Source organism: Cylas formicarius, unplaced genomic scaffold, assembly GCF_029955315.1.
Source record: "Cylas formicarius isolate icCylForm1 unplaced genomic scaffold, icCylForm1.1 PGA_scaffold_3__17_contigs__length_32017465, whole genome shotgun sequence".
Taxonomy (NCBI): domain Eukaryota; kingdom Metazoa; phylum Arthropoda; class Insecta; order Coleoptera; family Brentidae; genus Cylas; species Cylas formicarius.
This window is the reverse complement of record NW_026844326.1, coordinates 13,581,134-13,595,451: the sequence shown is the minus strand read 5'-3', so window position 1 is coordinate 13,595,451 and position 14,318 is coordinate 13,581,134. Positions and strand designations below refer to the sequence as shown.

Genomic DNA, 14,318 nt, shown 5'->3' with positions numbered 1-14,318 from the left:
AGTTGGCAATAATTATATTCCAAAATCCTATTTTTGTTTACCATGTTCTAGAGTACTCCTTCTGAATAAAAATCACAATTACTCAGAATTATGTGCTTTGCACCGTCATCTTTTTTCCCCTGTACTCTTCAATTATTAGTAAAAAAAAGAATGCAAAGAAATATTAAATTATACGCAGTTGCATCATTTAGGGAGCGAAATAAAACTCAAAATCAAAACAATAGTAATGTCAAGGGAGTCTTTTCAATATCCTGCCGCTATACCATTACATATTTATACTTCCGAACACAGAGGCAAAGGATAACATTCACAAGGTAAAATCACTAGCAAAAAGCAATATCTGTAAGTAACGACTGATTTACCTTCCCAGGGAGAAAAAAGAACGCAATCAAAATCGTAAATTAATATTGATTTAAAGGAAAGTACCAGGCATACTAAAATGGAATTAGCACAACAGGCATGATTTAATTAATAAGGTCTATATTCACAGGTAATTTTTTACTTACAAATATGAGTTAAGGTCGCAATTGGAACGTAACACCTTGTACTTATTTTCATGTATTTATTCAATTTATTCAATGCTGCGGACCGAGATGTACCCCCTGTGAGTTTGGACGAGTACAGTATAGACAACCTCTCGGTTTACAACAGCGTCAGACGCAAGGGTGCGGCTAGAATGTCGAAGAGGTCATTCGGCAACCCTGCCTTTGACGATCCGGTATGTGGGTATAAGTAATTTGTAATGGGCACACTGATAGAACGAATTTGTATGGGTGACCAAGATACATTAGGAAGAATTCTATATAAAGGGTGTTTTTTTTTCGATGTATAGAGCTTTAAGTTGCAATAAAACAACGATGGATTATTCGATTGACATGAATTTTGTTTATCCGAAAGATAATCTTGTGGCATTACATTTTAAATATGATTTCTGGCATATGACCGCCACGGGTGGCGCGGATGTAGTCCAATCTGGACGTCCAATTTTCGATGAATTTTTCCAACATTTGTGGCCGTATATCGGCAATAACACGGCGAATGTTGTCTTCCAAATGGTCAAGCGTTTGTGGCTTATCCGCATAGACCAATGACTTTACATAGCCCCACAGAAAGTGGTCTAGCGTTGTTAAATCACAAGATCTTGGAGGCCAATTCACAGATCCAAAACGTGAAATTAGGCGGTCACCAAACGTGTCTTTCAATAAATCGATTGTGGCACGAGCTGTGTAACATGTTGCGCCGTCTTGTTGAAACCACATCTCCTGGACATCATGGTTATTCAATTCAGGAATGAAAGAGTTAGTAATCATAGTTCTATACCGATCACCATTTACTGTAACGTTCTGGCCATCATCGTTTTTGAAGAAGTAGGGACCATTGATTCCACCAGCCCATAAAGCGCACCAAACAGTTAGTTTTTCTGGATGTAGCGGTGTTTCAACATACACTTGAGGACCAGGTTCGCTCCAAATGCGGCAGTTTTGTTTGTGGACGTAGCCATTCAACCAGAAGTGCGCTTCATCGCTAAACAAAATTCGCTTATGAAAATCGGGAACAACGACAATCCCGTTTTGGGCCCATTCGACGAATCTACGCCTTACTTAATAATCGTTTGGCTTCAATTCTTGCACGAATCTTCCATAAAGTGGATGGACACAGATCCAATTCCTGTGCTCGATGGCGGATAGACTCATTCGGGTCTTCCTCAATGCTACGCTGTACAGCAGCAATAGCTTCTTCTGTACGCACCGTACGGCGTCTCTGGGGATGCGATTTATAAATAATGGTAAACGTGGTGCGAAAACGTTCCATGGTTAATCGAATTAACTGCTCTGATGGACGATTTTGTCGACGATAAAATGGACGTAGTGCGCGATACGTATTCCGCAGGGAACCATTATTTTCGAAATAAAATTGCACTATTTGCAACCGTTGTTCAGGCATGAGTCTGTTCATGATGAATTGCCAAACCAAACAGTAATACCAACTTAAAGTTCTATACATCGAAAAATAAACACCCATTACTTATCTTTATACTTATACTTATGTATAGCGCTTGATGTTTTCGTATCAAATTTTTAACTTAAGGCTGCCTATGTCACGCCACTGTTTTGCCGTGTGAATTCGCGCGAAAACTCTCGAGGCTTTAGTTTCCGAGTAATAACTTCATTGTTAAAATTTCTAGTCGGAAAGCAGTCTAATGGTCGGGATTTCTCCCCGAAACAAAAATAAACCCTCGACCGGACGCAGAAGCGAAATTTCATTAGGCTTAATTCGAAAAACCGTACGGCCAACCCCACCGAAGGCTTTTAAGGCTTTGCGTAAAGCGTAAAATTAACAATAATATTAATACGGTCCGGCTCCGACGTTACTCCAAGTTTATTAAAGCGGATACGGTGTTGTTTTAAGAGTTATTATTTAAGGCGTCCCGAAATTTGGTTCGGCATAAAAGCTTTTCGTTTTATTTCATTAATTATACTTAATTCGGAGACTGGCTCCGTTAGTACGGCTGTAAATGAATACAATCGACGTAATGGCTCGTTGGATCACGAAACGTGCGCGTTGTTCCCTTCCCAACTGTTCCGCACTCTTCAGTGAAACTTTTTAGCATTCAGAGTATTGGCGATTTTGGAATTCAATAAGACCTCTGGCGGAAAGGATATTAAGCAACTTCGGAAGTAAAATTGTGCTTTAATGTCTTTATGGATATATCTGAGTGTTTAACATTAAGGAAAAAGCTTACTGGTTTCAAATCCAAACACAAAACAAATTGCTCTGTTGATTTTACTCAAGAAATAATAAATAACAATTGTTCGTAATGATAGATTTTGATATAGAAATGTTATTCTTTAAACCTTTACACCTTTCAGCAATATATTTGCAACTTACCGTCAAATTGTTATCAGTTTGTCCGCAGCAGCGGTGTGCTCCATACCACTGATGAAGATTTTTCAGGCAAGACATTCTTTGGCGACCAGGATCACGTTTTTCCTCTATTTTTCAAGTGATTTTTACATTATTACATGCAGCAATTTATATTTTTCATTTCTCATTACTTGAGCAACCACTTTTAAAACCACGTTGAGAGATACCAATGTTTTCTTTGCATTTTATGTATATTCTGGAGTTAATGATTTTCAAGAACAACTTTAATACATGGTTCCATCAATTGATCGTTCAATATTCTTTGAAATACCTGCAGTTTGCTTTCTTTGGCAGAACAACGAAAGTTGACCTGAACCAATCTTTAGGAATTCTTCCGGTTTTGTATTTGGAGTTTAGTTCTTCATCCAACGTTTCTATCTGGACTTCGTTTTTTCCTGGTCCATTTTTTACATTTTATTAATATGTTTACATGTAATGTTATCTGAAGTACTCCTATCGTTTCCAAAGAGATTATCGAAATTTTGTGTTTAGTTTTGGTACTTTTCAGCTTAGCTTGATGAACTTCTACTGCGGACTTTTTAATCTGTCTCCATGTATTTTCAGTGTCGTCTTCATTTAACGTTTGATGAATGATACCCAATCTTGAATTTAATTCTTCTCGCACTTCTATTCTTATTGCTGAAACTAAAAGCTTTCTTGTATCTATAGTTTGTATGGCCTGAGATTTTCTGATCTTTTTTAATTTCAGTTTCAATGTACCAGCCAACAATGAATGATCTGTGAATACATCTGCGCCTGGGTTCGCCTTTATCATTTTGTATGGTATTCCTGAACCTTTTGTTATTAATGACGAAATCCATGTATATAGACGCCGTGAGGGTTGCTTAAAATGTGTATTTGCAATAATTAAGTCGTTTTCCTGACAAAACTTTATCAATCGATCTCCTCGATAATTCCCTACTATTACCTCTCTTCGACCTTTTCATACTTTTGCATTAAGGTCACCCATAATTATATTAACTTTCGAGGGTATGGTTAAGTCCGTCGTCATAAAAAACTTCTAATTCATCATCAGAACCGTGACACGTCGGAGCATGAACCTATATAAAATTGGTATAGGCGATGTATTGAACTGTAACACGCAAACTCTGTCAGGTATGGATATGAAATTCTTGACGGATCTGCTTATGTTACTCTCCACCACCTCGCTCATACCCTGATCTTTCTTTTCATCTTTTTGATTGTTTTATGTGTTTTACAGTTACTTCTGCATGTCAGGTGTTTTATCACATCAACAATCTGAATTTTATCCCTACAGCGGCAGTTATTTTTACCGTGGCATTCCCTGTCGAGCGACTTCTTACGGAAAACTTTTTCTTTTATCCCAATTTGTACTGAGCATAATAAGATCAATCTATTTTTAACTTTATATTTCTCATTTCATAGTGGTATTATAGTTTTAAGCTGAATCCAGCATTTAGAATTAAAAATGGCGGTTGTATCACCGCACTAGGAGATGCAGAATGCACTTTTTACAAAATCAAACAGGTCGTTTATATATATATATATATATATATATATATATATATATATATATATATATATATATATATATATATATATATATATATATATATATATATATATATATATATATATATATATATATATAGGAGATTGGTCCAATAACCTTGGGGTACTCCAACTCGACTTTGCTGCACCTCCAACTGCTGAATTTTGTCACCCAAATAATTCTAGAATCAATCAATCAATAAACTACTCCAGATTCAGCCGTCGACAGAGATTCAACTTGATTTCTGTGCAAAGTGTTTTTTTATAATTCCAAATTTCAACAGTATTTCAAATGCTTTTGCTACATTAGATATTAAGGAGATTGGATGATAGTTAGTAGCTAGTTTCTCATGAGATTTGTCCAAGGAACCATTACTTGTTATTTTAATACTTGAAAGGCATGTTGTGAATATTCTATTCATGATATGGATTATATTACATTATTATATATACATATTATAATATATAGTTGTAAAATATTTTAAAAATAGCTGGGAGGTCGTCTATCCCATGTGCTTTCCATGTTTTCGTGACAACTGTGTTTTTAATTCGTTCTCATTAAGTGGAGTAAAAAACAATGAAGATTTAACCCTGGTATTTTCTTAATTTCGCAAGTATTCATTCATCTGTTTATCGCTGGTTTTCGGAGTTCAGTCGTGGTCGTAGTTTTCTTAAGGATGAATTTTGTCCAAAATCGGTGGTTGTCCAGCAGGACGTTGATGCAGTGCGGAAACTGATTTTGCAGGATCGTCATCATCACGAGATCGAGATATCTTTGGGCATTAGTGGGACCAGCATACATACAATTTTGCATTTGGCGGCTAAATAAATTTGTTCGCGTTGGATTCCACACAATTTGACATCAGCTCAAAAAAGGCTCGTGTTGATTGGTCGAAGGAAATGCTAAAAAAATACAATCGCGGTGCTTCCAAACACGTGGGTGGAAAACAAACAAATCCCACAAAAGTTGTTCGTGCGCGAAGGACCTCGAAGCTGGAAAACTGGCCACGTCGCAACCGTTTCTTTGTTGAAAGGTAAAACAGTCAATTTTAAATGGTACACAACAATTTGTTTGTCAAAAGTCTTCGAAGAAATTCGAAAAACTAACCGCCGAAGACGAATCACCCTAATGACTTCTTTTTATTCCCATACGTTGAGAATAAATTACGTAGGCAACGATTTTTGACACCAGAAGAAGCGATTGATGCGTTTAGAAAGCATGTTTTGGAGGTGCCCGAATCGAAGTGGGAAAAGTGCTTTGATGATTGGTTTTATCGAATTCAAAAGTGTATTGATCATCAGGGTGAATATTTTGAGAAACAAGAAAGTCATATTTGTTGGTAGCTCATAATTTTTTATTACAAATCCCGTAATATAAAAGGTAGCCCTCGTATTTGTACTTTTCTTTAAAATACTTTACAGCGATATTCCGGCATCATTTTCGGGATATCAAAGCATGCAAACTGAATAAAACGGCAGTTTAAAAGACAGCATTAGGGTTTTTCTTACTTGTAAATAAAACAATGTTTCGAAATCAATTCTAATGAAATTAAAAATTTATATAATGGTACTACACTACACTTGCAGTGCATCCTTGTAAAAATTTTCTTATGAATTTTTTCGTATCTTTGTGTATCGGAATACTGTTCTATTTCTCATTACATTTTCTGAAAAAGACGGCAAACATGGGGTTAACAGTTAACGTTAGACCTTTTTAGCACGTCTTGATTTTATTTCTTTTATATTCTAGACTTTATTTTTTAATATTTCATGGAATATTAAGGAATTCTTAATTTATAGGTACTTAATGAAATTAATTACATAATATCGTCTTGTTTTATCAAAAGTAAAATTCCAAATTTTCGTTTTGAATTGTCGCTGGTATTAGTCGCCTTCGATATAACTTAAGCGTTAAAAACATGTCCTTATAAATATAGGAGATACCACGTGCTGATCCTTTGTGTTTTATCTCGTGAAATTGACCGAATTTCAACAAAAACATAATATATCCATTGGTGTTGAAGCTTGGCCACAAATTAATACCTCCCAATATAAGGGGTGTTTTTTTTCGATGTATAGAACTTTAAGTTGCAATAAAACAACGATGGATTATTCGATTGACATGAATTTTGTTTATCCGAAAGATAATCTTGTGTCATTACATTTTAAATATGATTTCTGGCATATGACCGCCACGGCTGGCGCGGATGTAGTCCAATCTGGACGTCCAATTTTCGATCACTTTTTCCAACATTTGTGGCCGTTGTCTTCCAAATGATCAAGCGTTTGTGGCTTATCCGCATAGACCAATGATTTTACATAGCCCCACAGAAAGTAGTCTCCGGTGTTAAATCACAAGATCTTGGAGGCCAATTCACAGGTCCAAAACGTGAAATTAGGCGGTCACCAAACGTGTCTTTCAATAAATCGATTGTGGCACGAGCTGTGTAACATGTTACGCCGTCTTGTTGAAACCACATCTCCTGGACACCATGGTTATTCAATTCAGGAATGAAAGAGTTAGTAATCATAGCTGTATACCGATCACCATTGACTGTAACGTTCTGGCCATCATCGTTTTTGAAGAAGTACGGACCAATAATTCCACCAGCCCATAAAGCGCACCAAACAGTCAGTTTTTCTGGATGTAACAGTGTTTCGACATACAGTTGAGGATTAGCTTCGCTCCAAATGCGGCAGTTTTGTTTGTTGACGTAGCCATTCAACCAGAAGTGCGCTTCATCGCTAAACAAAATTCGCTTATGAAAATCGGGAACAACGGCAATCTCGTTTTGGGCCCATCAACTTGATGATCTTTAGCTTCAATTCTTGCACGAGTTGGATTTTGTAAGCACGTAAACCAAGATCCTTCCGCAAAATCTTCCATAAAGTGGATGGACACAGATCCAATTCCTGTGCAAGATGGCGGATGGACTCATTCGGGTCTTCCTCGATGCTACGCTTTACAGCAGCAATAGCTTCTTCTGTACGCACCGTACGGCGTCTCTGTGGATGCGAGTTATCAATAAGAGTAAACGTGGTGCGAAAACATTCCATGATTAATCGAATAACTGCTCTGATGGACGATTTTGTCGTCGATAAAATGGACGTAGTGCGCGATACGTATTCCGCACCGAACCATTATTTTCGAAATAAAATTGCACTATTTACAAGCGTTGTTCAGGCGTGATATTCATGTTCATGATGAATTGCCAAACCAAACTCAGAATAAATCACGGTTACCATCTTGAACAGTAATGCCAACTTAAAGTTCTATACATCGAAAAAGAAAACACCCATTATAAATTGAGTTCCGGTCAAGCGTAAATAGCTTACCAGTCTTCAATTAAATTGGAATAGGTAAAAGTAAGATATTAAATACATATAAAGATCTAGCTGCATATCTGCTATAGTATTTTTACTTAAACGAAATTAATTTTTATCTATATCTGTTGTACATTATTCCAAATGGCATTATTATGGCAGTTTTTCATGCTTTACATAATAAAAAATTCTAAGTCGAAATCAGTTAAAAAGATGCGCATTATGTAGATGACCTTTCATTCCATCTGTGCTAAATGACGTATCAATGGTTAAAAAAATATGTCGCGATATTCGATGAATTGGTCAAAAAATAGAAAATCCCTCATTTAGTCAAAAAATTTTCGCCGCTTTTCGTTCTTCTGTTTTCCTTATTTAGGTACTGAAAACATAATTTGCAAATTGAATATTACTGACGTTTTTTTTTCAGTGGTGAAATTGTTTATTTAAACTCGCTTTGTTTCAATTTTGCCCGCAATTACATCTGCAATGGTCTTTTTGTTTCAGGATTTGGCGATGGGGTACAAAGTAGTTGGCGAATCATTCGAAACGTCCGTTCCTTGGGACAGAGTGCTAACTCTAGTCGCAAACGTAAAAACTGTCGTTGCACAAGAATGTCGCAAGCAAGGCATCACGTATTACGTTTTCAACGCCAGAGTCACGCAAACTTACGACGCTGGTTGCGTTGTTTACTTTTACTTGGGATTTAACTACAGCAATATTACTGATCCCGTCCACGTTCATCACACCATCGAAGAAAAAGCTAGGGACGAGATAGTTAATTGTGGCGGCAGCATATCCCATCATCACGGAGTGGGTAAGCTGAGGACTAAATGGTACCCGGGTACCATATCAAAGGTCGGTGTTAATTTGTATCTCGCCGCGAAGAAAGAACTGGATCCGAAGAATATTTTCGCAACTAACAATTTAGTTAGTAGTATACCCAAAGCTAAGTTATAAAAAAGTGCGGAAATACGAAAGCTCGAGCAACACTTTAGAATAATTTTGTCACTTTACTTTTCCACGGTAATACCAAAGCGACTTTCATTTAGTATTTTGTTTCTATAAATCAAGTGCGAACTTATGCGTTCGTCTTTGTGTGGCCATTTACCAAAAAAGAAATAGGTTTAGGTTTGCTGTTTGTAACGTGCGTTGTTCGTCGTATTGTTTTCAATAAAATTGATTTAATGTTGATGTTTTTTTATCCTTTCCATTCCACTCCACTCCACTTCAGTACTGTAAGTTGGGCATTTTGATCCTCAATCTATAGCTGTTATATTGTGATAAATTCTATCAGTTTCGAAAAAATGTTTTTAATTAAATGACGCTTTGTTGGAAGCTGGGCCCATATGGTATTTAGTGCTTTAACTTATGAAAAAAATTCACAATGGCAACTGAATTAGAAAAGAACACGCCGTTGGGATCACAAATCAACATCAAGATTTAGACTCATCGGCAAGTTTTCTTGGTCGGTTAAGTGTTTCATAACTTGGTTCAGAGGAAGTTGCTGTTAAATCTCATCAGCAGAAACATAACTCCTGTCAAAACGAAATTATGCCTAACCTGATTACAAATTTCATTACCTGGTTCAGCCAAACCTGATTGGGTTAGCTCAAGTCACCGGTCTTGATAGCGGCGAGGATCAAGAAACGCTGTTCTATTCTTCTGGGTCATGATCGTCTGTTGTCTGTGTTTCATAAAATAGTTATCAAAATATTCTGCTGTTGAGTGTATGATCCCACAATTATGACCATTTCAGTACGGCACTAATACATTGATATATTTGTGCATAGGAGTTTTCACTGTAGACCCAACAAACGATTACTGTGAGCTTCAATCTATGACGTTTCATCCATATGTAGGATGGGTGAACTATGAGCGTATAGACGGTAAAATTTTGTCTGTGGTTTCATAAAAATTTGATACCCCTAAAACGAATTTATCGGATGCACTAGTGCATTTTCGTGTAACAAACGAACATATTTATCCACTTTTATGGATATTTTATTCAAATTTTTAAAGTACCGTACCTCCTACTTTAACTGAATTTCACTTTCTTCAAGAAGCGTTATAATAATTACAATTACAAGCAACAAGACCCAGGAAGAAGGTGGCTGAGTGAGCTGAAATTAGTTTAATAGAGATTCAGAATGATATGGATACTTCTTGCTCTATAGATCAATGTTTTGCATTATTCGGCAAAAACAGACAGTGATAGAGAACGTATCGCTTAAGGGCTGGCCGTTCGGGGTAGGGAACTGACAATTTCCTGGGTCGCACGTTACACGTCACCTTATTTAATCGCCAAATGACTCTTAATTGGGCCCTAAACGGGTAAATTGATAAATTGATAGCCGAAATTGGAGTGCATCCCCGGTCAGCTAGTCGGTGCAGCGTTATCGAGACATCGAGACAAGAAATCGATCTCGGACGAGAAGCGTCCCTTTATAGTCCGGATGACTGATTAAGATAAAGGAAGGGCTATTATTAGAATGTCGAACGGATTAAATCCGACAGTTGGCACCTCGCGTTATCGGAATTGACTTCAAAGCTTTTGACAGCACATCGTCCTTTGTGAAAGCCGAAGACTACTTGGTATAGGAAATTTCAAGATATTCCGTGTGTCATGTAATATGCAAGAATCTCAGTATATGCTGTTGAATACGTCCAATAACCGTGTATTTGTCAGTAAAAGAATTTATTTTTATTTGCTTAGAGCTATTTAGCTTTATTGCCTTGGGTGTATCGAACACATCGTTCGGTAATATAAAGGATATAGAAGGCCTATGAGAAGCTGGGATGTCCTTTCGGAAATTGAAAACAATTTTCATTCGGAATGCCACAATAGTGATGTGATGTTGGGTAGGACATAATCATAATCATAATCGACATAAGTGCGGGTGAATGAGAATTAGCTCTTATTTATAATCCCTTCGACTGATATTGTTCTTAACTTATCAGAACACAAACATGAACGCCTATATTAATAACATGTTATAATAGGAAAACCTATCACAGGCATCTGCCACGAAGATTCACCGAATTTCGAAACTTACGCGGAGGCGCATCTCACTACTGACCTTTTAAGAAGACATTTCAATAAAATGATTTGAAAACGTGCTCGATTATTATTCATATTTGTCCTAACAACTTCCCAAAATATTTACTGGGTATTGCAGTTTCTATTACATATTTTGAAATGTTTTCAATAAAAGTACCAGCCGTTCTTTATTAGTTATTACAATATTGATTATAGCATTCGCGACTGTAGTAATTTTGATAAGTAGGTAACATAAATGTACTGATATTTTCATTGATACAAACATACAGGAATCATTTAAAGGAAAGTCTAGTTTTGAGAAATTGAAATACAGGTATGCAAACTATGGCGTAATAAACGTAGAGCTGTCACGTATTCCGTGGTTGGATCTTTTTAAAGACTTGAAAGTTGAGGACTGTGTACATATTTTCTATGAAAGGGTTTACGGCGTGGTCACGGATAGTGTTCCGAAGAAAAAAGTAAATAATAAATTTCCTACTTGGTACATTCCAAGTACGAGAGCGCTTATTAAAGAAAAATATAAACTACACCAAAGATGGAAAAAGTACAACAATCCTGTTGATTATGTCATATTCTCTAATTTGAGAAGGAAGGTCAGAGCTGCAATAAGCACAGACTACAAAAACTATGTTAAAAACACTGAAAGTAATCTGAAAGATAATGTGAAATCATTCTGGAGCTTTGTAAATAATAAAAAAAAAATCAAATAACATACCAAAATCAGTAACGTATCAAAATCGTAGTTTTTATACTAATGCAGATATCTGTGCAGCATTCTCTGATTTTTTTTCGAGTGTCTATGAACCTGATACAACTCCTTCGAGAATTCCGTTGTTAGAACCGCCATGTGACACTGCTGTTTTAAATTTCATATCCGAGGACCAAATCAGGATCCAGCTAAGTAAGCTTGATATAAATAAAGGCCCTGGACCTGATAACCTACCCCCTATATTATTCAAATCATGTGCTGAATCTTTAGTGCAGCCACTTTTTATTATTTACAATAAAAGTTTATCTGAAGGGTAGTTTCCAACTATTTGGAAGTGTGCCAAAATAATACCTGTGCACAAGAGTGGCAGCAAGGTTGACGTCACAAACTACCGACCTATATCTATTCTTTCCGTTCCAGGGAAAATGCTGGAAGCTATAATTACCAATGAGTTATTTTTCAAATTAAAACATACTCTTGGAGATACACAACATGGTTTTTTTAGGGGTAGGTCGGTTGCTACCAATCTTTCACTATATGTCCAGGATGTTTCTGAGGCGTTAGATAATAGGGTGCAGATAAATGCCGTGTACACCGACTTCTCAAAAGCTTTTGATAAGGTTCACCACCCAACAATGTTGATCAAATTAAAAAATTTCGGTGTACATGGTTGTCTTTATAAAATTCTTCAATCCTACATCAGTCCTCGGACTCAGTTTGTAGAATTGAATTCTGCAAAATTCCAAACGACCCGCATCACATCTGGAATTCCTCAAGGGTCCCATTTGGGACCATTGTTATTTTCACTGTTTATCGCAGATGTCAGTAAATGTTTTCTTTTTGCTAAATCAGCATCATACGCAGATGATCAGAAATCATACGCGCCCGTGAAAAGTCTTAACGACTGTCATAAGTTTCAAGAAGATCTTGATCGTTTTTATGAATACTGTGTAAAAAATCGTCTATTTTTAAATATTGATAAATGTTACTGTCTTAAGTTCAGCATGCGGATAAATGATATAAACTTTGACTACACATTCAATGGTGTAAAAATAAAAAAAGTAGAGCAGATTAGGGATCTTGGAATAACTATAGATGTAAAATTAAGTTTTGATATCCACATTGAGAATATAGTAAAAAAAGGTTATAAAAATTTAGGTTTTATATTAAGAGTTAGCAAGGAATTTCAGGATCACAAATCGCTTATTATTCTATGCAATTCCTACGTTCGATCTCACCTTGACTATGGCGGTGTGATATGGAGTCCTCAGTATCATAAATATATAGACAGAATCGAGAGAATACAAAAAAAGTTTGTTTTCCATTTAAATCTTAGATTTAACCGTAACTTACTAACTCATTCGTATGAAGCTAGTCTTAATTTCTACCATATACTGAAGTTATCTGTTAGAAGAATTATCTCCAGTGCTATATTTTTGCATAATATTATTAATAGTAGGATTGACTGTCCTTTACTGTTGGAAAAACTATCCTTCAATGCCAGAGTCGTTATAACAAGAACTCCTTCATTATTTTACGTGCCTAGATTTAATACAAACTTAGGTAACAATTCCCCAATATCTCTTTTACATAGACATTACAATGATTATTTTTCGCACATTGACATCTTTGCGTTATGACTTAATTCGTTTCGAAATCAAGCAATTAGGGTTTTTCTATAAATTTATTTTAATTTTTAATTTATTTTAATTTTTGATTTGTTTTCCTTATTTTTTCACATTTGTTTTTTGTAATTCACGCACTTAATATACAGTGTTAGTTTTGGTTTAGTTTGGTAAGTTTGATTGTTTTTTTTTTTTTTATCTTCTGCTTATCGTAGATATAGGTAGGTACTTACTTATAAGTTTTACTTTGTTAATTAAATAATGGTATAATTGTTAGTGTGTCCTTGTAAATTGTGAAGTTAGTTCTTCATGTTAGGGCACCTTTGTAATAAATAAATAAATAAATAAATAAATAAATAAAGATCAAAGATAATATAGGTCTGATTTTAAATTTAAATACCAATACATTACATTAAATAGCAGCATGGTGACAGCATGTTGGAAGGTAAAATGTCACACAAGAAGGGTGTTTTCACTTAGCCTAGACACTTATTATGAACCGGTGCAAAATTCAATAACCAATGTTCCATTCGCAAACGTTCCTCGTTTCTCCGTTTTATGGAGAAATTGGTCGTTCGGTGGCAGATCGAAAAGTGTAATTCACAAGTAGATTAATACGTTTTATTGTTTTAATTTTAGGTTGAAGCAAAATTTCTTTGATATATTCGAATTGAAAGTATTACATAACTGTGTGATTTTTAGCAAGCCATATCCAAAATGACCCGCTTTCCCGTTAATCAGCGGCGTCGCCAGACAATACAACATAAAGTATTTGTATTTTATAACATCCAGCAACCTATGCAACCTATTTGGTTTTTATTAATTGTTGCTTTTAAATGATTGTAGCCTATTTTTTATGTATTACGATAAAATTCAAAAACAAATAACTAATCATGCCGTTTTTCATTATCATATTATTAGCTGCTATTATTATGTTATTCTATATTGTTATATGATTATGTTCATATTCCGAGAAACGCAAAAAATGCTTGCACAAGGCTGAATATGTTGATATAGGTTACTTTACATACTTCACATTTTTCTGTAAGCTCAACCACTGACATGGCCTTGCTTATATTATATTGTATTATTTATGTTATGTAGTATGCACTACAGAAAATAAATTTCATTAGGCTTTACACTT

At 35.5% G+C, this 14,318-nt stretch overlaps 1 protein-coding gene across 1 annotated transcript in view; it reads left to right on the top strand.

Moving 5' to 3' along the window:
* Positions 1-8,971, top strand: part of LOC132700050 (alkyldihydroxyacetonephosphate synthase) — a 52,200-nt gene extending 43,229 nt beyond the window's left edge. Inside the window, exon 7 of the mRNA XM_060667149.1 lies at positions 8,287-8,971. Within this exon, the coding sequence (XP_060523132.1) occupies positions 8,287-8,739 (453 nt within the window). The 3' untranslated portion in view covers positions 8,740-8,971. The remainder of the gene's footprint in view (positions 1-8,286) is intronic.
* The last annotated feature ends 5,347 nt before the right edge of the window (positions 8,972-14,318 follow it).